General features: G+C 44.3%; 1 protein-coding gene across 3 annotated transcripts in view; it reads left to right on the top strand.

The window, feature by feature from the left end:
- LOC144094325 (uncharacterized) overlaps window positions 1–24,857 on the top strand; it is a 241,601-nt gene that overhangs the window by 127,837 nt on the left and 88,907 nt on the right. The window contains exon 9 of one of the 3 annotated variants that reach the window (XM_077628267.1): window positions 3,500–3,918. The exons of the other annotated variants lie outside the window; for them this stretch is intronic. Coding sequence (XP_077484393.1) covers window positions 3,500–3,665 — 166 coding nt within the window. The 3' untranslated portion in view covers window positions 3,666–3,918. Of the gene's footprint in view, window positions 1–3,499; window positions 3,919–24,857 lie in introns of those variants that run through there. 3 annotated transcript variants of the gene reach the window in all.

Genomic DNA, 24,857 nt, shown 5'->3' with positions numbered 1-24,857 from the left:
GTTGCAGTCACTATTCCTCATTTTGAAACAACCACATCATGTTCAACACATCTCGAGCCTAACCTAACAGTAGCATTTCTTGACTCTGAAGCACAACAGCTGCCAGAGCCATATCTGGTAATTCAGGATTTTAATGGCTTGTGGGGAAGTGGATAGACTCGCACTACGGGCTTTGTTTTAGAAGATTTCATTCTGTGCAGTGGAAGACGATGAAGTGGCTCTAGACCAGAATTTTCCTGCTTATTAACGTTATAGTGAAACCGGATCTGCTGAGCCGCCGTCTAGTCGTCCTTGTTCTCCTGACCGTTCAGCCCTTTCTAGACGCCGTTCATTTTCACCGAGGAGCCGCTCCGTTTTTTAAATTTTATTTATTAATACTGCAGGCCAACATACTGGCCCATGCACGAGGAGCAATACAGTTGAGAAGGTAAGGACAATGCAGCAAGGGTGACAAAAAAAATGCATATATAAACAGTGCATTAAAATGATGCAGCCCATAGCCACGTTACAAGAATCTGAATTCTTTCCTTAGCACAGTAATTACTACAAAAGAATCGCACATTTGAATTTATATGTGGATAAAGATGCTGTGCCAAACAGTCGGGCACTAAACATAACAAAATACAGGAAATTTCACATAAAAAACGGGAAAAATAGTGAAAATACTGCTTATGGCTGTGTTATTTTATGTGACAAATAGTTTTCCAACGCTTTAGTGAAGTTCCCTGATTAAAGTACATCAACAGGGAGAGAATTCCATTCGTTTATAGTACGTGGATAAAAACTATTCATGTGAGATTTTGTTTGAGCAAATAATGGCGTAAGGGAAAAGTTGTGTCTATGTCTTGTTTTTCGTGCATTAAGAGCCGTTACATAATGAGGCATTTGAAGCCCAATTTCTCCATTAATGACGTTATGTAAAAGCTGGAGACGACTAACTTTACGCCTGTGTTCTAGTGAAGTGATTTTATTTCTAAGCATTAGTAAAGACGGGGAATCCTCTCTTTTATATTTTCCAAAGATAAATATAACGGCCTTCCTTTGTACACGTTCCAAATTCATGATGTCCTTTTTGGTATGAGGATCCCATTCAACCGCTGCATATTCAAGTTTCAATCACACGAATGTGTTATATGCTAAAATTTCGGTGTTTACCGGTGCCTTTTTAAGTTTCCTTTTCCAGAACCATAATTTGCGCAATGCCGCTGCACATGTAAGGGAAATATGGTTAGACCAGGAGAATCTATTAGTGAATGTGATGCCTAAGTATTTGTATTGTTCAACATCAGTTATTTTTGTGCCGTTTAGAACATAGGAAAATATACTAGGTTCCTTTTTTCATGTTACTCGCAGCAAGACTGTTTTGTGTACATTTAATTCCATGCCCCAAAGTTTACACCAATTTGAAATTGCAATAACTGACTTCTGCAGGCATGCGTGATCATTTCGTGAAGCTATTTTTTTAAATATGACACAGTCATCCGCAAATAAATTAACATGCACATCATCGGGGATTTCGTCTACTATATCATTAAAGGGAAGCTGAAACGGTTTTCAAATCGCATGAAACGCTGTGGTTGGGAAGAAAGGACCTTGAAAATCGTGTGCAATTTTTTTCCCGATTCTGTCCGCAAACAGAGCTGCAATCATTTCTTAAAAACCCTCCACCGGCACGCCCTCGTCGCTTCCGGAAGCGCCGGGTGGGGGGATGGCAAAACCGGAGAACTGGCGGAAGTGACGCCATTCACGGAGAGTCGGCCGGCCGTCCGGCTGTGCTTGCTTCGCTGCGGCCCGCGCTTTAGCGAACCACAGATCAACGTAATCTTCTCCCAGTGCCGTTTACTTTCTCTCGTTCGGGCATTCCGTGTAATGTTTGAAGCTTGTATATAAACCAGTTTTAGTATGATACTTCTTTCGAACAGGACTCAGCACACAGCGTGGTAGAATCCGTTGGTGGTTCTCCCACAGCCTCTTCCACGTTAACCAGACAATCTGGTGGTACGCAGCATGCCGAAACTGCCTGCACAAAATATGTGCATCAACATTTCTTTTTTCGTTACATTACTTTCTTACCTGTTTGTAAACTCTTTGCCTTTTCCAACTGGTTCACATCCATGCTGAGCTAAGGCCACTTCCAGCACTGTCTTTGAGGCACATAGTCATGAACTTCAGTAGAGTCAGTTCTTGGGCTAGTTGGTATCCTTGATTCACGTTCATAGTATTCCAGCGCAACGGCACATGGCCAAAAAAAAGAAGACGGAAAAAAAGAAGGACGAACACAGCGCTGTGTTCGTCCTTCTTCTTTTCCGTCTTCCTTTCTTTGGCTATGTGCCGTTGCGCTGGAATACCATGAATGTGAATCAGTTTTGAACTCTTTTGAGCTCGTTACACACTGTGTGCCTTTTGGGTTTGTCCTGATTGCTTGCAGCTCATGGCAGCACAAGCAATTCTCTTAATCTTTCATCAGCGCACAGCACATGCCGCTGCACCTAACTGGACAAAAAACCGATTATATCAACCTAGTATACTTGAGCAATGCAAACATTTGCATTGATGAGCGCTTGGTCATGGCTGACGATCGACAATGGCGCCAGAATTCATGCAGATCTGTCCTTGAGTCCGAACGGCAAAGTTGTGGAGCCACGGTATGCATATATCTGCCATAAGTAATTTTGCTGGTTATCTGGATACGCAACAACAGCAACTATATATATCTCGCAGCGCACTAGTTTTGATGAGCAGCACTGAGAGCTCCGAAACGCAGCCATAATTATTGTTCAAAAGCGCGTTCAGGATGCAAAAAAAAACAACAATGCACTGGGGTAAGTGCAGAAGTTTCATGGTTGAACAGTCGCCCAAACATGCGACAGAAAACACACAAGGGACCTTCCTCCCGGTCACCTCGACTCTTCGCGCTACAGTACAGTAGTGCAACCACTCCAACTCATCCAGTTTGACATTCACTTGTAGTTCTAAAAGGCCTTCGGGAGTAATTAGGCAAGTAACTATAAATAAACCAACAAACAAATGCTTTACCCCGTGCGACTCGTGTAAGCATGCCGGTGGTCTGAACTACATCACGCTTACAGGAGTTACAAGAAGTTGGTGAAGACAAAAAGAAACAGCGAAAAAAGATGCAGGAACAGGAGAAGACACACACAGACTGTCACCGGAAAGAAGTTGGTGGCCAGGGTTTTATGCAGCAGCGGTACACGACAACGTTTCAGCGCAATTTACTTTCTTTTTTTGCCACTTGCACCTACACAAAACATATGTACGTGCATGCACCTACGCAAAACATACGTATCAGTCGAGATTTGGTTTTCATGTTACCCTGGTAGGACGTGAAAGGCCCATACTGGATTAACGAAATTTCCGGCTTGGAGGCGCCGCCATGTCGCTTCTCTATTAGCTTCTTATCAGGCGGTGGCACCAGTTTTCTCTTCTGTAGTCTGTAGTTCACAACGATTTCAGAATAGGTTTGGGCGCGCTCGTCCAGGTTCCGACAGTGCGGCGGTTCCACGGTTACCCGGAAGCAGAGAATATGGGAATGCGCCGACTACCCCGGAGTCGACGAAGATATCGATAGCAGAGAAAGCTGGGAAGCCCTGCTGCGCAGCAAAGAACCCGCTCGGCAAAAACAAGCCGATCCGCCTGGCGGCTGATTCCGCGAAGAGATAAAATCTCTTTGTTAGCCTTTATTCACGGAGGCTCCGGCCCCCGCCCTCCCGGCCTGCATGCCGGGGGCGGTGAGTAATAAAGGGTCTCCATTTCCGGTGGAAATAAAAGCTGTCATCCACCCATCTATCCACTCGAGATTTCCAACACGTGAAGATGTCGCGACTTGACTTTCGCTGCCGGCGCACTCCGCGGCGTCGTTGGTTCCGCCGTTTTCTGAAGCTGCTGATGGCTCGAACATGCATGGCAAAAGTCTTAACTGTTCAATACTGCATGAATTATCCATAATTTCCAAATCGTAGTCCTTAAAAGCCAGCTGAAGCAACGCGCTACGCAGCAACGCCATCGGTGCTGGCCGGAGATCCCCGTGGATGACGTCATGACGGTCCCAACCAATCGCGGGCAGGAGCGGCGTTCGCTCGACACCCTGAGGCGATGGGGCGCGTTTTCTTCTAAAAAACAGCTTTTTGCGCTTATTTCTGCTCTTTTTGAAGGAGATATTCTTTTTCAGTGGACTAAAAGCTATAAAATGACGTTGAGAACTCAATTTTTTTTAAAAGTGCTTCAGCTTCCCTTTAATACAGATAAAAAATAAAAGCTGTCCTAATACGCTGCCTTGCGGTACGCCCAAAGTTACCTGACGGACACTTGAAGAACATTTATTAATTTCTACGAACTGCTGCCTGTGTCAGAGGTAGGCTTGGATCTATGATATAATATTTGATAGAAGACCAATGCACTCGAGCTTGTGGATTAATTTTTCGTGGGGTACCTTATCGAATGCTTTGCTAAAATCTAAAAAGAGCATGTCAACATGTCCGGACGAGTCAAGTACTTCAGAGATTTCATGAACGACTGATATGAGCTGAGTTGAAGTCGATAATCCCTTTCTGAACCCATGCTGTAGTGGAGATAGGACATTGTGATCTGTCAAATACTGCCGAATAAAGCCTGCGACAATGTGCTCTAATAATTTGCTGCATGTGCTTGTAATATCGCCCTTTTTATGAATTGGGACAACCCTTGCCTTACGCCAATCTAATGGTATCTCTGCTAAATGTAAGGATAATTTGAAGAAATCTGTTAAGAATACACATATCTGTTCCGCATACCTTCGTAAAAACGCATTTGGAAGCTTGTCAGGGCCTGCAGATTTCCTAACGTTGATATTAAGGAGCATTTCCAAGACACCTCACGGGAAATCGGTTATATCACGTAAGACAGACCTATCTTGTAGTTCAGGGCTGCAGCAATCCCTAACCGTAGACCCTCTCAACGACCGATATCCCCCATTGACCCAACTTCGGGAATGTATCACCGTAGCCCTGACCACCCTACCCCCCCCTATTTGTATTGGATCATTCGAATTCATCTAGGTCAGAGAATACACTACCGAAGTAATCATTGAAATGCTCAGCAATTATGTGGGCGTGTTCAACAATTTTACCATTAATGTTTATTTTATGTACTGCCTCTTTTGATTGACTTAAATAGTGCCAAAACTTTTGTGAAGCATTTGAAATAAAATCAGCAAGGCTATGACTAAAGAATCTTTCTCGCACAGCTTTAACTTTTCCCAGTAATTCATTTTTTAATTGTGTGACTTGCAAACTCCTTATTTTTTTATGTTTTCGTTTCATTCTTTTCAGCTTCCGCCTATTTTGGATGATATCTCTGTTGATCCAAGGGTTTGATGGAGATTTCTTGACCTCCTTCAATGGAATAAATCTTTCAATACAATAAGTAACAATCTCCCTGAACCTTTGCCATGAAAGCTCGACATCATCCTGAACAATGTTAAGGTGCAGGTCCAAGTAATCAATAATTGATTCATCATCTGCTTTAGCATAATCCCTAATCTGAATTTTTTTTCGGGGTAGTCTGACATTTTTCACTACCATCGATGACGACAAAGAAATCAGTTTATGGTCGGAAATACCAGTTTCAATTTCGACGGTTCCTTCACCAAAAACTTCGCTGAGGAATAAGAGGTTAAGAGTATTCCCTCCCCGAGTACATACACTGACAACCTTCTGAAGACTGAAAGTTAGCATGATATCAATGAGTAAGTCAGAGGAAAGACTGTGTCCATAACTCCAATTTTTCCAGTGTATTTGTGGGAGATTAAAATCACCAGTAATTATTAAGCTTTTTCCTCTATATTTCAAAAGGTGATCATATAATTGCTGCATAAAGTAATTAATCATCAGCATTTGGTGTCCGATACACAGAACATAATATGAATGGCACACCCGAAACAGAGACACTCAAAAACAAACTTTCATGATTATCTATCTGGTCTAATTTCCTTACAAGAACACTATTCTTTGCAATAACTGCGACGCCACCGCCTCCGGAGGTCCTATCTTTTCTAAACAGCTGGTGGTTTGGCGAAACGATTTCATCATCATGTGCCCCGTCGTGCAACCAAGTTTCAGATATAACACACACATGAGGATCGTATAATAGCAAAATATCTTGCAGTTTCTCTATTTTGTTCACTATACTTTGGGCATTTAGTGAAAGCAGCCGAAACTGCTGCGACTGTGACTGCTAGTCGGTGTGGTTTGGTTGCAATTCTGCGCTGTCTTTTTTCTTTGCAATGAGTTTCCGCGTGTGCTGTATGTCATCCCAATAGAACAAGTCGTCGTCAACGCGAATCTTATCATGAATAAGCCTAACTCTTCTGCCTATGTCTTTCTCTTCTTTCGCACTGCTCCAGAGCAGACGGCGCTTGCGCAGCGTGTCTACACAAAAATCGTTTTGCAACGATATGCCTGCTCCCTTCAATTTGCGTGCGTTTTTCAAGAGAGCCTGTTTTTCTGAATAATTCTGTAAAAACACAATGACTGGCCTTCGTGTGGATGCTTTCCCAAGTCTGTGAATTCGCGCCACAGATGTACAGTTTATTCCTAACTTATCTTGAAAGACATCCCGGACAACCTTATCCCGCAGTACCACTTCTGTTTCATTCTGGTCCTCAGAAATTCCAAACACTACCAAATTCGAACGGCGGCTGCGGTTTTCTAAATCATAAAGTTTTTCTTGTTGCGTTTTAAGTATTTCCTGTACTGCAGTCACAGTCGCGTTTACTTCATCGTTCTCGTGTTTTTTTTGCGTTTAATTCAATCATACAGCCTTCCAAGTTGTTTAAACGCTTTTGAAAACTATGTATATCGCTTTCTCCGTCGACTCAAGGCATTCTTTCAAAGAAGCAATGTCTTCTCTAATTGCCTGTTGGCCAGTCTTTAATGACTGGAACATTTCCTCGACGGTTGGACCCGGATTCTCTTCTATATCGCCACATACTAAGAGCTCGCAAGAATTTAAACACTCATATGCAATACTCATACACACATGTGGGCATGGCAGTACAACCAGAAATCTATCATCACTGCGTATTGTATTATTGTAACTAACTTGTACAAGAAGAACGAGACGCATAGTCAGCGATGTGCGCCCTGCGCTTTCGCCGTGCCCACTCCTATGCGACGTCTCCCCAATCTCCCTCAGGAGGAAAACTAGGTGCCGCAGTTCCTGAGGCAAGAACTGCATCCCCGTCGAACTTTCCAAGGCCTCACATATCCGCTGCTAATCTGATTGAAGTTTCTGTCGAGGGCATTACTGTCTTGGCCCTTGTGGACACCGGTGCTGCGATTTTTGTTATGGATGAAAAGTTTTGTAGTTCGTTGAAGAAGGTAAAGATGCCGATTGCTGGACTGTCGCTGCGTACGGCCAGCGCTGAGCACATCAAGCCGTCCACAGCGTGTACCGTTCGAGTTGTAATTCAGGACTCCCTCTACATGATAGAATTCGTCGTGCTGCCTTCCTGTTCCCATCCTGTTATTCTGGGCTGGGCTTTCCTTTCCGCCCATGAAGCTATCATCGACTGTGCTCGAGCGGAAGTCGGGTTCTCTTCTCTGCCCAATCCTTTTCTGGACGCTACTCCTCCTGTTGCCTGTGTTAAAGCTCTCGCCGCCGAAGACATCGACATTCCCCCGTGCTCTTCCGTTGTTGTACACTTGTCTTGCGACTCTATCGGTGACGACACTGTCCTCTTTACTCCAGGCCATACTTTTCTGCGCCACAAGTGTCTCCTTCTGCCATACGCCGTACTGACTGTGTCTGCTGGCCTTTCGATACTTTTGGTTTCTAACCCGTTTTCCTGCCCTACCGCTCTGCGCCTTGGTGAATGCCTCGGCAGTGTGCAGCCCATCGCATCTCTGCTCATCTGCGAGGAAACTGATGATACACCACTCCTCGCCATGAATGCGCTCAGCCCTCCTGCCTCTACACCAGATCGCTCTTCTACCGAATTGTTCTTGCGCTCCATCGACGCCGATTTTCCCCTGCCGCAAAGAACACAGCTTCTCGCCTTCCTTCATCAATTTCGCTCTTCCTTCGACGCTCACCAAACTTCCTTCGGCCGAACTTCCACCGTCACCCATCGCATCGAAACTGGTGCCCACGCACCGCTGCGGCAGCGCCCCTATCGTGTGTCTCCAACCGAGCGCCAGACTATTACAGAGCAAGTCGACCAAATGCTTCAAAACGGCATCATTCATCCCTCAAGTAGCCCTTGGGCATCGCCTGTTGTCCTTGTGAAAAAGAAAAATGGCTCCATACGCTTCTGTGTTGATTACTGCTGCCTTAATAAGATAACGCGCAAGGATGACGTTCTGGACTGTTTGCAAGGGGCGGAGCTCTTTTCCTCCCCCGATTTACGTTCTGGGTACTGGCAGGTCCCCATGGAAGCGGCCGATCGTCCCAAAACTGCTTTTGTAACCCCCGACGGATTGTATGTATTTACTGTGATGCCATTAGGCCTTTGTAATGTCCCTGCAACCTTCGAACGGATGATGGACACCATTTTGCGTGGACTCAAGTGGAAAATGTGTCTATGCTATCTTGACGACATTGTCGTCTTTTCCCCCGACTTTGAAACCCATCTATCCCGCCTGAAGCACGTTTTGACCTGCCTCTCTGACGCTGGCCTGCAGCTCAACTTGAAGAAATGCCGTTTTGCTGCGCGTCAACTGACAATTTTAGGACACGTTGTCTCTAAGCAAGGCGTTCGTCCCGACCCAGCTAAACTTCGTGCTGTCGCAGACTTTCCCAAACCCACTTCCATCAAAGACTTGCGCAGCTTCTTAGGTCCGTGCTCTTACTTTCGGAGGTTTATTCGCAACTTTGATTCCATTGCTGCGCCTTTAACGCAATTGTCCGGCAGTTCCGACTTATGGATGTGGTCTCCGGCGTGTGACAATGCATATAACACCTTGCACCGCCTCCTCACAGCGCCGCCCATACTGCACCATTTCGACTCGACCACTCCTACCGAGGTCCACACGGATGCCAGTGGTGTCTGCCTCGGCGCCGTACTCGCCCAGCGTATCTGTGGTTTTGATGAATACGTTGTTGCCTACGCAAGCCGCACACTTACGAAGCCTGAAACTAATTACTCCGTCAGTGAAAAAGAGTGTTTGGTGACTGTATGGGCCCTTGCCAAATTCCGCCCGTACCTCTATGGCCGCTCTTTTGACATGACGGACCATCATGCGCTTTGTTGCTTCCTTCCTTGAAAGACCCATCTGGCCGCCTTGCTAGGTAAGCTCTTCGTCTGCAAGAATATGACATCCGCGTGGTCTATCGTTTTGGCTGCAAGCATCAAGACGCTGATGCCCTGTCCCGCTGCCCATTCCAGGCGAGATCGCCAGCCTTTCCATCTCTGATCGCCAGGAAAAGGGCGACTACTTATGCTGCATATAAGAAATCACCTTCATTCCGCTTGAGCCAGAAACTGAAGCAAATAACTAAGGACATGAAACATGTGTTGAAAATAGAAAAGGATAAGTTCTTTTCCTTCAAGGATGCAGAGGTGCCCAAAACAACTCTGGCAACTTATCAAATTGAATGGCGAAGATGCAGTGTCAGTTCCACCGCTCGAAGATGACGGCAAGATGATCCATATCGATCTTGCAAAAGCAAAACCTTTCAACGAGTACTTTAGCTCTGTGTTTGCTGGCCGCCTTAGCAGCCATCACTATAATGCGCAGAACCCCGATCTGAGCGCAGAACACATGGAAGACATCGTTTTTGATTTGCACGGAACTCAAACATTGCTAGAAAAATTGAATCCTTCGAAAGCCACGGGGTCAGACAGCTTACCATCTGCATTACTTTCTTCGTGCGCAGGCCCAGCATCAAAATACTTGTTTCTTATTTTCACAAAATCGCTTCAAGAAAGTGCTTTACCAAATGATTGGAAATTTGCTCACGTCGTGCCAGTGCACAAGTCGAAGCCCCGCAGTATCGTTTCAAATTACCGTCCGACCTCGCTAACGAGTATTAGCTGCAAGATGCTTGAACATATCTTCTTTACAAACATAATGAATCATTTGAACGCTTTTTCGTTACTATCCCACCAGCAACACGGTTCCCGCACTGGATTCTCTTGTGTCACACAATTGACCAAATTTATATATGACCTGGCTGGTGCCTTGGACGACGGATTCACTATTGACTGTTTATATTTAGATTTCCGGAAAGCCTTTGACTTAGTCCCCCATTCTTTACTGCTTGAAAAACTATCCTGGTACAACATAAATTGTTCAGTTATTGCCTGGATTAAAGAATATTTGCATTTGAGACGTCAAATAGTAGTGTTAAATGGAGCGCAGTCTGATCAGGCAGACGTATCGTCTGGTGTACCTCAGGGGTCGGTTCTGGGGCCACTCCTCTTTTTAATCTACATGAATGGTACATGTTGCGGTATTTCTTCAAAAATGCGTCTGTTTGCAGACGACTGCGTTCTATACAGGGTCATTCATACTTCCGACGATTGCATTTTCCTGCAGAATGATTTATCCTTGATTACCAACTGGTGCAATACTTGGCGCATGGATATTAACGTGAAAAAATCTGTGTACATGTGTTTTACTAGAAAAAAAAATTCTTACTACTTTTCATACTGTATTAACGCGGAAACATTGTCAAAAGTTTTCAAACATAAATATCTTGGTGTATACTTTACTGCAAATTTATCCTGGCGTCCCCATATAGATTACATTACAAGCAAGGCTTCCAGAGTACTGAGTTTTCTTCGCAGAAATGTGAAGAATTTACCGCCCAATGCCAAAGAGCTCCTGTACAAAACTAACATTAGACCAGTACTTAAATATGCTTGCTGTGTCTCCTCGGCTGCAGGTAGGTATTCACATGGTTGAAAGGATCCAGAATTTGGCTGTGCGATTTGTTAATGCCACTTTTTCCAGGAATTTTATAGTCTCCGCTGCAAAGAATAACCTTGGATGGGAATCACTTCAGCAGTGATGGAAACTTCTTAGACTGAAATTTCTCCACAATATCTTCCATAATAAAACTGGTATTAACCGAGAGCATTATCTGCGTCATCCCGACTATGTCTCACCGCGTCTTGATCGTGCCTTTAAAATTAAAGAGATCAGGTGTAAAACGAACTTCTTCAAGATGTCCTTCTTCCCCCAAACAATTCGCGAATGGAATAAACTCCCACATGATATTGCTACCATTACCTCCCCTAATGTATTTTTTTCCTCTTTGCGAAATATGCATTGTAATTAAGCCGTTGTTTTTTCTTCTTATCTTTTTTGTTTTTGTTAAAGTGTTGCCTGTATGCTTTTTTGATTCAGTTGCTTGCCTATTTGCTTTTTATCTGCATTTCCTACTTTTTCGATTGTGCTTGAGTTGTCTTGCCCCCCCACTGTAATGCCTCACGGCGCTGTGGGTGTAGTGATAAATAAAAAAAATAAATAAATATGTGACTTTCGCCTACAACACCGCCCAGCAGTCCACTACTGGCTTCTCTCCTTTCTTTCTTCTTTACGGCCGTCATTCATCTGCTACAATAGACACCATTCTGCCTTACCAACCTGACGCCTCCGAATATACCCCTGTTTCCGAAGCCGCGCAATACGCAGAAGATTGCCGCCAAATCGCCTGGTCACTCACAACTGACGCCCAGTATCGCCAGAAATTTCGCCGCGACAACGCTCACACCACATTGCACTTCTCTCCTGATGCGCTTGTGTGGCTCTGGATACCATCAAGTACTCCTGGACTGTCCTCGAAATTTCTCGCCAGGTATCACGGCCCCTACCGTGTCCTGGAGCGCACATCTCCAGTTAATTACGTCGTCGAACCCCTCACACCATCTCCCGATCTCCGCCGCCGTGGCCGCGAGACAGTTCTTATCTAGCGTCTCAAGCCTTACTACAACCCCTCCATCTTACAGTCCCCGTAAGTCGCCAGGATGGCTCCTCTTCTCCCCGGGGATGATTGTGAAGAAGATGATGACCCAGACAAAGCAGATGACCCGTGAAAACGAAGACGGCCCTGCGCGTCAACCATATTGCTATCGCCACGTGTGTCTGTGCCCGACCTGGTTGCCCTCGGATTGTTCTCGCCGCTGCTTCCTTCCTCCCAGCTCTTTTCAATAAACCCCCGCCTTACACTGTTTATGTTTTGGTGACGGTGATGAAAGTGGACACTGTTAAACTTCAGTCTGGTCGATCAGCCGCTGCTGCCCACAGGAAATGTCTTGGCCTCCCAAATGATGCAAGCAGCCAGGCCACCATGGTGTACTCAGTCACCAGTGATGACTCTTTAGTTGATGACGGCTTTGTCAGAGTCATAAGCAAGAAGACCAAACAGAGACTGCGCAAAGGTGAGGACTCGCCGTCGTCGTGTACGTCCACGATCACTATGGAGCGAGAATCATCGGCACATACTGTCCTATTTGTGCCAGAGACTCTTACCGACAATCTCAACCACATCAATAGGGAAGCCACGCCTGCGTTTCTGGAGGCCCGCGTCCCGGGAGCAATTAAAGATGTGAGGGTGAATCGTTCTAGGAATGTCGTCGCCATTGATGTCATGGACTGGAATGCGCTTGAGAGTTTGAGCAACATCAGAACGCTAGACGGCATCATCGTTTGTTCCCATGTCCTTCTAGGCAGTGGCACTATGGCAGGCGTCATTTACGACGTCGACGTAGTCATCCACGACTCTGATCTGCCCATTTTGATTCAACCAGCTACCGATGGTGTAGCAATACTGCAAGCTCAGCGTCTTGGAAGGACAAAGTGCATCAAGTTGACCTTCCAAGGGGTCTGCATTCCAACGCACGTGAAGGTTGGGCACTTTCGGCATGCAGTTAGGCCGTTCGTTCCGAAGCCTCTCCAGGGCTGGAAATGCATGAAGATAGGACACGTGAGTAGTGTGTGCAATTTCCCCATCGTGTGCCCACGGTGTAGTCAGCCACGCAGTGGCGATTCTTGCCGGGCTACAGTCCTTACGTGTGCCAATTGCCGCCGCCCTCATGACGCTGCCTCAAAAGATTGTCCTCGCCTGAAAAGGAAAGGGCGATACTTAAACAAATGTCAAGAGACAATTCCACACACAGAGAAGCTGCCGCTAAGGTGCGGCGGCGGCGAGACCTTCTAAAAGTGTAGCGAGCATTGGAAAGGATCGTCCAAGAATTTCCACAACTTGTCCTCCCCCTCCGCGTACTGCTGAAACAATTCATTGATTCTGAACGAATCGAAAACGAAATGCGTGCTATTTCGGGCTCTTGGCTCATCAGTTGATGTTCCGAAGACCGTTGTTTTGGGACCGTATGTAGTAGAAATAGAAAAATGTGTTAAATCACTTGGGGTGGTTTTTTCGGAACATATGTCATGGAATGATCATGTTAACTATCTTTCATCAAAATTATGCAGGGCTGTAGGAATGATAAACCGGTGCCGCCATTTCCTTCCAACTAAAGTAAAATGCGTGATTTATTATGCCCTATTTCATTCCAACCTGTGGTATTGTGTTTTGGTGTGGGGCAACACCACTCTAACGAATTTGCAGAAAATTACCGTTCTCCAGAAACGAGCCCTCCGAGCAGTTGAAAACGTGTCGTTCTCAGAACACACAGCACCATTTTTTCACAAGCACAAGATCATTAAGGCGCAAGACATGTACGTGCATAAATTACTCTGCTTATACAAAAGGGCCAATGCAGGTACCTTAGATGTATTTTTTGATTTAGCGCAACTGAAAAGACCTTTGATTAACTACTGTTTCGTCATCAATCACCTTGGCTAGTTCCATCATCACGAACTAATTACGGTAAAATGATGACTCAACATACGTTACCAACAATATTAAATCACTACTATTCGGATGCTTCACAAATAGACATTGAAAAACTATCCCTTAAATGTATTATCGAGCTGTTCATATAAATTTTGTATACTGCTACCACTTCATATTGCACTAATATAATATGCCTTGTTTGTGTGTTTGCTTTTTGCTGTTTTTTGTTTTGTTTTTCTGTTCCAGTTTTTCTGATGTATGCTTCTCTTTTTTTTATCTCTCTCTTTCTGCTGTGTATTTTTTCACATAAGAGCATTGTTCGTTGCTGCTAATGAGTGATGGGTGACTGGAGCTTAGTCAAGCTGCAACAAAGCGGCTTTTTCTTCAGTCACCTTTTTTTCGCTGTATTTTTCCATGTGAAAAATAAATTGATTGATTGATTGACTTTAAGGATTGGGAGCAATACGACTGGCGAGGCACAGACGGTTGTCGCAGACGGGCCTTGGCCATCCCTGCCTGAGCTACACACACCAGCAGTGACCAAGCAGGTATTGCATACTCAGGCTCCCGAGCCCATTGCTAATCAAGCACAGGTCACAACTCCGGTCCAAGACCGGGACCGGCTAGTGACTTGGCCATCGCTCCCGAAGTACTGCACACCCTCAATGATATTTATAATAAACTTATAATAAAGACTCACTGCAGCAGAGAACTTGACAAAAAAAAAGAACAACGCACGATATGGCTACCCAAAAGACTTTATTCAAAAAAGCATTCGACGTCAAAAACACAACGTTCGTCCAGAAATCAACGCACAAAGACCAACGCCATCACCAAAATACGTCACTTTACCTTATGTCGGAGGTGTCAGCGAAACCATCGCCCGAATCCTGAAAAAATCAGGTCTCCAGGTTGCGCACAAGCCCACAAACACTGTTGCGCTTTGCCTACCTGTTCCCAAAGACCGGCCGCTGAGAGGAAGAGCCAAAGGCATTGTCTACCAAATTCCATGCTCCGACTGCGACGCAACTACATCAGCGAAACCAAAAATTTTGAAGAAAGAATTCGGCAACATAAGAACAACGTCCGGAAATTCGCAAGAGAGCGCAATCCAGTAGCCAACCATTCCGAGGACTTCGACCATAGAATCAACTTTGAAGAAACCCGCATCCTCGGAACCGAAACAAATTACCACAAGAGGCTCCTTCTGGAATCCTGGCATATCCAAACCACCCCAAACAATATCAACCGCACAAAAGGAAACCTGCCCCCAGTATATGCCCAGCGACTTCGCTCTTCAACGCAAGGAAAAAAAGTCGCCATTTAGCACCCCCCTGCAGTGCGCCAGCGTGACTGACAGCCTAAAACCCCCTCCCCCGTGCCTTTCGCGACACAGCTGTCGTTCTTTTCACCCCCCTCCATACTTAAAAGACGCTAGCTACTGCCCTCAGTCACCCCTGATGAAGGAGCCGAGTCGGCTTTGAAACGTTGGGTTAAAGTTAAAATTTTGGTTGCAGATGTGCAGTTTATTAGAAGTCTTCAAACCCAACCAGCCAGGCAAATCTGTCAAAATGTTTAGTTTTCAACCCTCAATGATAGAACCACTGATCTCCACTAGGGGGCTGGATGCCGCATCGGCCGCCCGAAAGTGAAGCCACCAAAAGTTGGGCAGCATGTCCCGGAAGTCAGCCTTTGGCAGTGCATGTAATCGGACCTCAGCACGGTTTTTCAGTTTTAGTTTTCGTTTTCCACTTTGCACCTTGTCGTTTCGACGTTCTCATCATTTTTCGTGACAATGCCTACCTGTTGCGCCGTCAACTGCATGAGGAGAGCAGCAAAGTCCTCGGGAAAGACGTTTAAAAAGTAAGGGTCCATTGCATCGCTATGGGACGACACTAGCAGATGACAGGACGTCGCTGCACACAGTACGTACGGAGCTTCGTGTGCTCAGCTCTGTGTCGTCCCGTTGCGCTAGCGTCGCCAAATCTGCTCTTTGTTGGGATGCACGTTGTCGCGCTCTAAGCCCAAGTTATACCATCAATGATGGATAAATTTAAGAAAGAATAGGTAGAAACCTTCATTAGGCAGCCGACTTTGCAGTGACCATTTTACTGAATTATGTTTAGACCGAACAGGAGCGAGGGCGAGGCAACAATCTGGTGAGGTGCCGTTGGTGTTCTGCTGGTGTATCAAGTACTGTTTCGTACTGTAGCAAATTATGCCTGAATGAGCTTTTATTCGTGATGCTTGGTGCAGTTGACCTCTAACAGCACTTGTCATATGCGCTGCTGCATTCGTCTTTCGCATCAGTTGTTTCTCTCGCGCTGTGTAGATGGAACGTGGCTATACTATTCAGTTAGATGAAAAGCACGTCTGGAAAGTAAATCACACACTAAAGCGATAAACATCACCTGCCGTCAATGAGACGAGACATCGTCCGCCACCAACCCGAAACTGAAACAGCGGCAGTTTGAGTTTCAGGGTTTCCGCGCCATTGCCTTTTCTTTGCAACACGAAAATTTGCTTTTAAGATGACTAGACTCATCGTCATTCCACTACTTGTCCTAATTACGCTCGGGAGACAAGAACCAGATCAAAAAATAGTATTTAATGCATGTACTTCTTTGCCGCGGCAGGGTGAGACCTGCATGCCTGTTTTCTTTGGCTTCTCTGAAATAACACGGTTCCCCAAACAATGCACACATTTCTCGCATTGAGCTTGCTTATTCCTTTGATATTACAGTAGACGTTACACGAAAACAATGCAAAAAACTGAGAACGAAAGGGCGAAAGACACGACTTTTTGCATTGAAATACACAGCAGACACCAAACTTCCGGGACATGCCACCGAGCTTCCTAGTGGCTTCACTTGCGCCCACTTCGGAAAGCGGGAATGCGGCATCCAGCCACCTAGTGGAGATCAGTGGATAGAACAGTCTCCGCGCACTCAGTGTGTTGGGCCTACTGCTGGTCGGGTAGTAGGTCATAAACCGGACCAGGTCGCAGACGAGCAAGTGATTGCAATGCTGAAGCCAATCGTGAACGCCATGTGTGTGCTGCTTTCAAACATGCACATGCCAGATGCACAGAATGCACGGCAGATGCTGAAATTGTTGAATCCAGTGCTTGCAGCTGTCCAATAGCTGGCACAACGCATCCTCCAGCCTTATTCTTTTAGAGCAGAAGTCCGATGCTTACGTTGTCATCAACATTATCAGCCGCAATGGCAAGCAGCCTTTCCTGACACTGAAACGCCTGCGCTGCCTTGTGATGGAGGGCCCTACATCTGTTCCACTCGGGTCGCAGCAGTCGGCAGCCCTCAAGGTGTGCAGGCTACAGCTGTGGTGGCCTGTGACTTACAGTGCTTGTGTCATTGCCTGTCGTGCTTGCTGCGGACCGCATTTTTCAACTTCTTCTTATTCTTTTACGCCCCCTCATCCCTCTCCCCCAGTGCAGGGTAGCCAACCGGAACATTTTACTGGTTAACCTCCCTGCCTATCCTCTGCCACTTCTCTCTCTAATTCTGTGCAGTAATGTATGCCTGCTCAAAACTGGCAAGTCTACATACTGCTCTCCAAGCTCAGGAAAAACTATCTCTATACACCTGCCATTTAGTTCCCCCTCTATCTTTATTGCTTCTAAAGGGGATGTTCTCGACAATCTCTACAGAAGCGATTACCTTCCTGTGGTAATTAACTTATCACCACCATCAATTATTCCAAATAAACCATATCATTGAAGTTGAAGCTGAAAGTTTTTTTTTTGATTCCAGAAGAATTTACAAGAATATTACAGCTAGAGGTCCCCAGGTACAAGACTGCAGGTGGGACCTCCCATGAGAATAAATTCCATTACATAAGTAATCGGGGAACAGAAGCTACAAGGAACATCAATCTGCACGAATTATATTGTGAAGAAAGAGACAATTAATAGCAAGGTACATAGTATAAACTGCAAAACTGGCAGATTTAGATACAATAAAAGGATTATAGAACAAAATGCTGTTTATTATTTATTTATTTACTCACATCGCCACGGTGGCATTACAGTAGGGGTGTAGGTTGTACGAAGCAATTAAAAATTACTAGGGCAAACACTCCATTCTTGTTCTTGTAATCGGGAACACATTGGCACTTTTTGCACTGGAAAGACGCCTGGGCAACGGCGTCCCCTTTAGCTCTCCTTTCTGCATGATCCTTTTCATGCCTGCATTGGCATTGCCTGCTGTGGGAGACTGTGTAAGATGGGGTCATTTTTCCTGGTGTTTTCATGCTCCATCAAGCGTTTGTTAACGCACCTGCAGAGTCATCTGCGTATAATATGCCATTGCAATGCTTAAAACAGGACCCTGTAGGGGCACCTTTAGTATTCAGGTGTTGGTGCCAGGCGACACCATGTACCCCAGCTCCCATACCAAAGCTGTCACCCACACCACAGGGATAGGTTGTAAGGCGAAGGGTAGAAACCATGAATGGTGGCGGTCAGGGATGTGGTCAAGCTCCGGCCAATGGGCTCCCCATCTGTGTACCAGTCAAGGGAGGCTCCAGCGGGACCTTCCTTTGAATAAGACGGTGAAGTACAGGCGACATTTTAGAAACCGTCAGCATATCCATATCGCATGAGTAATTCTTCTAAAAAACCTGATTGGCTGTATTTCTTAACTTTTTCCACAAGTGCTCGATATGGGTATTCCAAGTTAAATGTGGGTTCAAAAAAAGGCCTAAATGTTTAACCACTGACTCAGGTCTTAGTGGCACACATTTACAAGTGCAACAAATAGAAGTGTGCAAGTATAGAGGTCGACTGAGGGTAACCAGCTTATGTGGATTTCTGAAACATAAAAATTTTGTTTTCTGCGGGTTGACAAAAATAGTTTTTATCAAACGAGTCCATGATTTTATATATGTCTTCATGAAAACGAACACATCCTTTCTCGAAATCCATTGTATCAAGAAATATCGTGGTATCATCTGCATATTGATATATTTTTGAAGTCAGTAGTAAACTGCCCAGGTTAGTAGCATACATGTTAAAAAGTGTTGGTCCTAAGGTGCTTCCTTCCGACACACCGTATATTGTTAATCTATTGCTACTGTACTCACTTTTAATTCTAACACACTGTAATTGATTGGAAAAGTAATTATCGAGAAACCTGTTGAATTGATCTCGAAAGCCTAAGATATTTAGCTTGCTTATCATTAGGGCATGATCTCCGGTATCAAATGCTTTGGCCAGATCCATGAAAAGACCTAAAGCGACATGATTATTTTCGACCACATTATGAAAGTCATCGGAAAGTTCTTCCAGGAGTACTATTGTTTTTTTGTTTTCTGAAACCAAATTGGACTGGATTATGCAGAGAAAATCTTTCACAAAACGACTGCATCACACAAGCAATATGTTTTTCCATTATTTGTGCTAAACAGCACAAAATTGTGATTGGTCTATAGTTCGTGTAGTCGTCTTTTTTACCGCTTTTAAAAACAGGCCTTATGATCGATATTTTTAGATCTTGGGGTATAAGACTGGTTTCAAATATGCCATTTAATAGGATCAGATTTTTCAGTGCATTGAAATGGAAATATAAGTCTCGAAATGGTGCTTTGTCTATTCCCGGTGGTTTTGTAAGCTTCATCTGCCTCATGCTATTCCAAAGCTCTGTTTTCAGATATTGATGGTAGAAAGGCTGTGTGTGCGCGCATGCGTGCACTGGCTTGTTTTCGTTTGAGTTGCTGCCATTCTGTTTTCTTAGATTTTTCGTGGCTCGTACGAACGTATCATTGAACTTTTCACATACCACCTGCGTGCTTTGGTTGAGAAAGTTCTTTTCAACTGTGTGCTCAATGCTGACCTCTTTTGTTCTGCCCATTAGTTCATTTGCTATGTTCCATGTCTTTCGCCCATCATGCTTGCAAACTGCGAATTGATGTAAGAAGTATTGCCTTTTAGCCTGTCGTATTTTTGCCGTGACAAGATTTTGTAATGTACGAAACTCTCGTCTTTTTTCATCATCTTCTGGTGGTTTTCTGCATATTTGCCAAGCCTGGTCTTTTAAGTAGCAGAGATCCATTATTTCATGAGCCATCCATTTATGGTGTAGTGCCCCTCGCGTCGCGCTTGGCTCGCAGGCCATGGCACGCATCGCCGGACAAGAGAGGAAGTTGCGCTAGGCCGCCGCAGCGCGAGCAGCGCAAACAAACAGTTCGAACCTCAACGCTGTCGGAGTTGGTTCTTCATTATCTCCAATGTCTCACAAGCTGTTCTCGGTGCGGACTTCCTCAGTTTCTTCAACCTAGCCATCGACATGCAAGCTCATCGCCTCATGAGCCTCTTCGTCAACGGCGTACTCTCCACCACTGCGGCAACGGGTCTTCGAGTCCTTCAGCAGGGCGACACAAATAGACACACAATGATAAACACTTTGAATTATGTCAGCTAGCTGCTTGTATGCATTTTATTTATTTATTTATTTAGCAAATACTGCCGGCCTGTGTTACAGGCCTTAGGCAGGAGTGGGGTACAAACATATTGATAAAAATGACAAGTACATTGCAAAAGAAGCAGATAGCGAACAGAGGAAAAACCAGTACATACAAGATAAAATCGATTACAAAGACATAGAACATATGATGACATCGATCCTGGCAGCAAACGAAGGCATCAGACTTGGCCCAAAACAAGGATACATAAGAGCCCTATACATCCTTCAGAGCTTGTAAAAATAAATTCACCGATTCGCAATTGACAACATCAGCAGGTAAACCATTCCACTTAATGAAAGTATGGGGAAAGAACGAATACTTAAATACATTAGTTTTGCATGAAAACGCGGCAACTTTCTTAGTATGGTAAGAGCATGTAGGGTGTCGAGATGTGTGCTCAACTAAAATTCCTTCCTCTATTGTTAGTTTATTGTGATAATACAAGTAGAATAACATTAATTTTTCTCGATGACAACGCATGGCCAGGTGTTCAAGTCCTGCGGTTTGCAGTAGGGCTGTTGGGGAAATATTCCAACTGTAACAATTAAAGGTAAATCTAGCAGCTTTGCGTTGGACATTTTCTATTTTAAGATTGTTACTTTCGGTCCAGGGATCCCACACTGCCGCAGCATATTCCAACATTGGCCGAACAAATGTTTTGTAAGCTAAAAGCTTTATTTCTTGTGTGGATTGTGCCAGCGTTCTTTTCAAGTAGTGCAGTTGTCTTGGAGCTTTTTTTTCTATATACGATATGTGCTCGTTCCATCGAAGGTCTGAGACTATCTGAATTCCTAAGTATTTAAAAGCGTTGACAACTAAGAGGGGCTCATTGGCTAAGCGGTATGTAAAACTAAAAGGATTCTTTTTACGTGTCACAGTCATCGCTGCTGTCTTGTTGGAATTCAAAGTCATTTGCCACTTGGAGCACCATTTTTCTACTGCAGACAGTGAATCGCTTAAAAGGAGTCGATCTTCAGGGCTAGAAATTTCTTGATAAAGTATGCAATCGTCTGCGAAAAGCCGTATTTTAACATGTACGTTGTGAACTATGTCATTAATAAATACTAGAAAGAAAAGGGGACCCAAGACTGAGCCCTGCGGAATACCGGATTCTACTGGGACAGCATCAGAGAGGACACCATCAACAACCACACTTTGACGTCTATGCGAAAGATAGGCTTCGATCCATGAGAGTAGGCACTCGTGTTTCAGTATAGGTTTTAACTTCTGCAGTAATTTTTGATGAGACACACGATGGTGAAGAGTTAACAGAGATCTCCAATTAGTACGCTTTATTATTTCATCAATTTTTTTATTATCTAAAAGAGTCTGTTTTACATGGCTTCTCACACCATCGTTGATTTTTTCTGAGAATATCATGGCTGCTATAAAATAATGGTCAGCTAATTTGAGATTGATCACGCCTGACCTATATGATTGTTTTGCCCACAATGTGGTCCATGCATGTTCCCGTGATTCTTTGTCTGAAGTACTCTTCCGTGGTGTAGGCATTTATTACATCTATAAGTCCATATTCTGCTAATAAATTTAGGTAATCAGGCGCTGCTGTTCTAGATTCTTGTACAGTATCAATATTCACGTCCCCAACCGAAACAAGTCTTCTTTTTTCATTGATATGCCTGTGAAGAAAAGGGTTCAGTTCGCTCAAAAACATGTTTGAATTCTTGCCGGGTGGCCTGTATATGCCATGGAGTGTGTATGCAACTTCTCTTTTTTTAATAAATAGCACTATAACTTCTACGTGGTCAAAGTGCACATCAAACCTAGAACACATCCACGTGTCTTTCACGAAGATGAACACTCCTCTGCCTCTTCTGTTTTTTCGACATAGCACGAACTTTTGAAGAAGCCATTAGATTACCTTGACCAAGTTGTTCTCTGTCGCAACTTTAATCAGTGTAGCATCTTCAATCATCCTAGCGAAGATTTTACCATTCTGCATCCAGACAAACTTGTAGTCCTTCCGGCCTGCAGTGCCGAACATTGCCAAAACAACTTTTTTCATTTATGAAGACCTTTTCACTCTGGAGGATGTTTTTCTGTGACAGCCACACATCTCGAGTGGCTTTGTCGGTGAACCTTGCAATGATTGGTGGAATTTTATCTTTTCCTGCTTTGATTCTGTGGATTGCTTCAAGTGACTGTTTTTCTGGTGCCTCTATTTTGACCTTACTGATCAAGTCTGATAGAATTTGGTGCAGGTCTGGGCGCTCTTGTATTCCCTGTATTTCGATGTTTTTACATCTCGAGTATCATTCGGCATTATCTACACGATTTCCTTGTTCTTCACAGACAGCTTTTCAGCCAGTTCTTCTGTTGCTTTCTACGACGCAGATTGACACAGCACAACGGAATGAGGACGAGAAGAAATCGCGCCCGTTCTAAGAAGGACCTTTCCTTCTCCGGTAGACACACAGAAGGGCTGCTGAAGCACGTGTCCCCAGCCTTTTCAATCAAAAATCCCTCAATAACCTCCCTCTCTATTTCATTTCATTTCATTTCATTTTATTACCTTAAGGGCCCCAAAAGGGGGGTGTTACATAAGGGGTGGCAACAATTAAAAGCACAGATTCACAATAACAGGAAAGTTTTACATTTTCAGCGAAAAGACTTGGGCAAGTGATGATGGCAACGTTGTTTGGAAGGCCGTTCCAGTCTGCGGCTGCACGAGGAAAGAAGGAATTAGAAAAAGTGACGGTGCGTGAGCGTGGACGGGCAACTTGTAGGTGATGGCTGGTGCACTGAGATATGCGTGCTGTGGGAAGAATATAAGGTGCGATGTGCATACGGCTGTGCAAGAATTTATGAAATAAAGACAGGCTGGCAATGCGACGGCGGAGCGATAAGGGTGATAATCCGGATGCTGTTTTTAAGGAGGAAACGCTGATGTCATAAGAGTACGATGAATGAATGAAGCGAGGAGCGTGATTTGGAACAAATTCGAGGGCATCGATGAGGTAAGCTTGATGAGGATTCCAAATGGACGATGCAAATTCTAGTTTGGACCTGAAGAATGATTTGTAAGCTAATAACTTGACATGTTTTGAAGCATGGTGAAGATGGCGCTTGAGGAAACCTAGCGTCTTGTTTGCTGACGATATTATGTTAGTAACATGCAAGCTCCAAGAAAGATCGCTAGAAATTGTTATGCCTAGGTACTTGTATGACTGAAGTAGTTGTACGGGAACTTCTGATATTTCGTAAGAGAAAATTAGAGGATTACGGCAGCGGCTGATGGACAAAAGATTACATTTACGTGGGTTAAGTACCACTCCTGAACAGCATTGAGACCATTATGAAGAGAAGATTGGTCAGTGGGTGGTGACAATAGCACAACAAAGTACGCAGTCGTCAGCGAACGTGCGTATGTTAGGTGTTACATTTGAAGGAAGACAATAAATGTATATGAGGAACAGAAGTGGGCCAAGCACATATCCCTGTGGGATGCCTGACGTTACTAATAGTGAGTTAGATTTCTCATTGTTAACGGAGACAAGCTGCGAACGATTAGTCAAAAACTCTTCAATCCAATTCAAAATATGGGGGTGTAAATTTAATTGAGAAAGTTTTATCAGCAGGCGTTTATAGGGTGCTGTATCAAAGACTTTGGCAAAATCTAAAAATACGATGCAAGTCTGTAGATCAGAATCAAGGTTAGCATGCAGATCATGAATGAACCTAGCAAGTTGGGTCTTGCAGGAATAACCCTGGCGAAACCCGTGCTGAGCAGGATGGAAAAAGTTGTTTGAATCAAGGAATGCCATGATGTGGGTGTAGATTTCATGTTCCATTATTTTGCAAGGAATACTAGTTAGAGAGATGGGACGGTAATTAAGTGGCGAGTTCTTGTTACCTGATTTGTAGACTGGAACGACCTTCCCAATTTTCCAGTCTATGGGCAGTTGACCTGTGAAGAGTGACTGAGCGAATATCAAGCACAACAGAGATGAACATATATCTTTGGTATTAATCAGTATTTTAGCGTTGATATTGTCAGTTCCTGCAGAGGATGAAAGTTTAATGTTTTCAATTAGTGACGAAATTCCTGCTCAAGAAAATGTAAGAGAAGGCATAGTATCTTGAATAACTGGGGCGCTTGGAGGAAATGTCGGATCTGTTTCATTAGTAAACACGGAAGAAAAGGCTGCGTTGAACATATTGGCGCATTCTGTTTCGCATACAGTTTCACCCGAACCATCGGTGAGGGAAATAGTGCGTGTGTGCTGGGGGTTAATGACTTGCCAGAACCTACGGGGATTAGTTGACAACATTTTAGGCAGATCAGAGTTGAAAAAGGTGCGCTTGGCTTCTCGAATACTTGATAAGTACGTTTTTTCGGCTGCGTAATATTTGTTCCAAGCGTTCTGACTAGGAAGCAACTTGGCCGATCGGAAAAGACGCTTCTTTTTATTTTCAAGGCGTCTGAGTGTATTTGTGAACCATGAGTTTTGAGGGTTAGTTCGTATATGTATTTTCGGAATAAACCTGTCGACCAAATCGTCGATTTTCCTCTTAAACAAGGACCAGTTATCATGAATGGATCTTTGATTAAA

This window comes from Amblyomma americanum, chromosome 6, assembly GCF_052857255.1.
Source record: "Amblyomma americanum isolate KBUSLIRL-KWMA chromosome 6, ASM5285725v1, whole genome shotgun sequence".
Lineage (NCBI taxonomy): Eukaryota > Metazoa > Arthropoda > Arachnida > Ixodida > Ixodidae > Amblyomma > Amblyomma americanum.
Note: the sequence above shows the minus strand (reverse complement) of the source record. Positions and strands in the feature narration are given on the sequence as shown.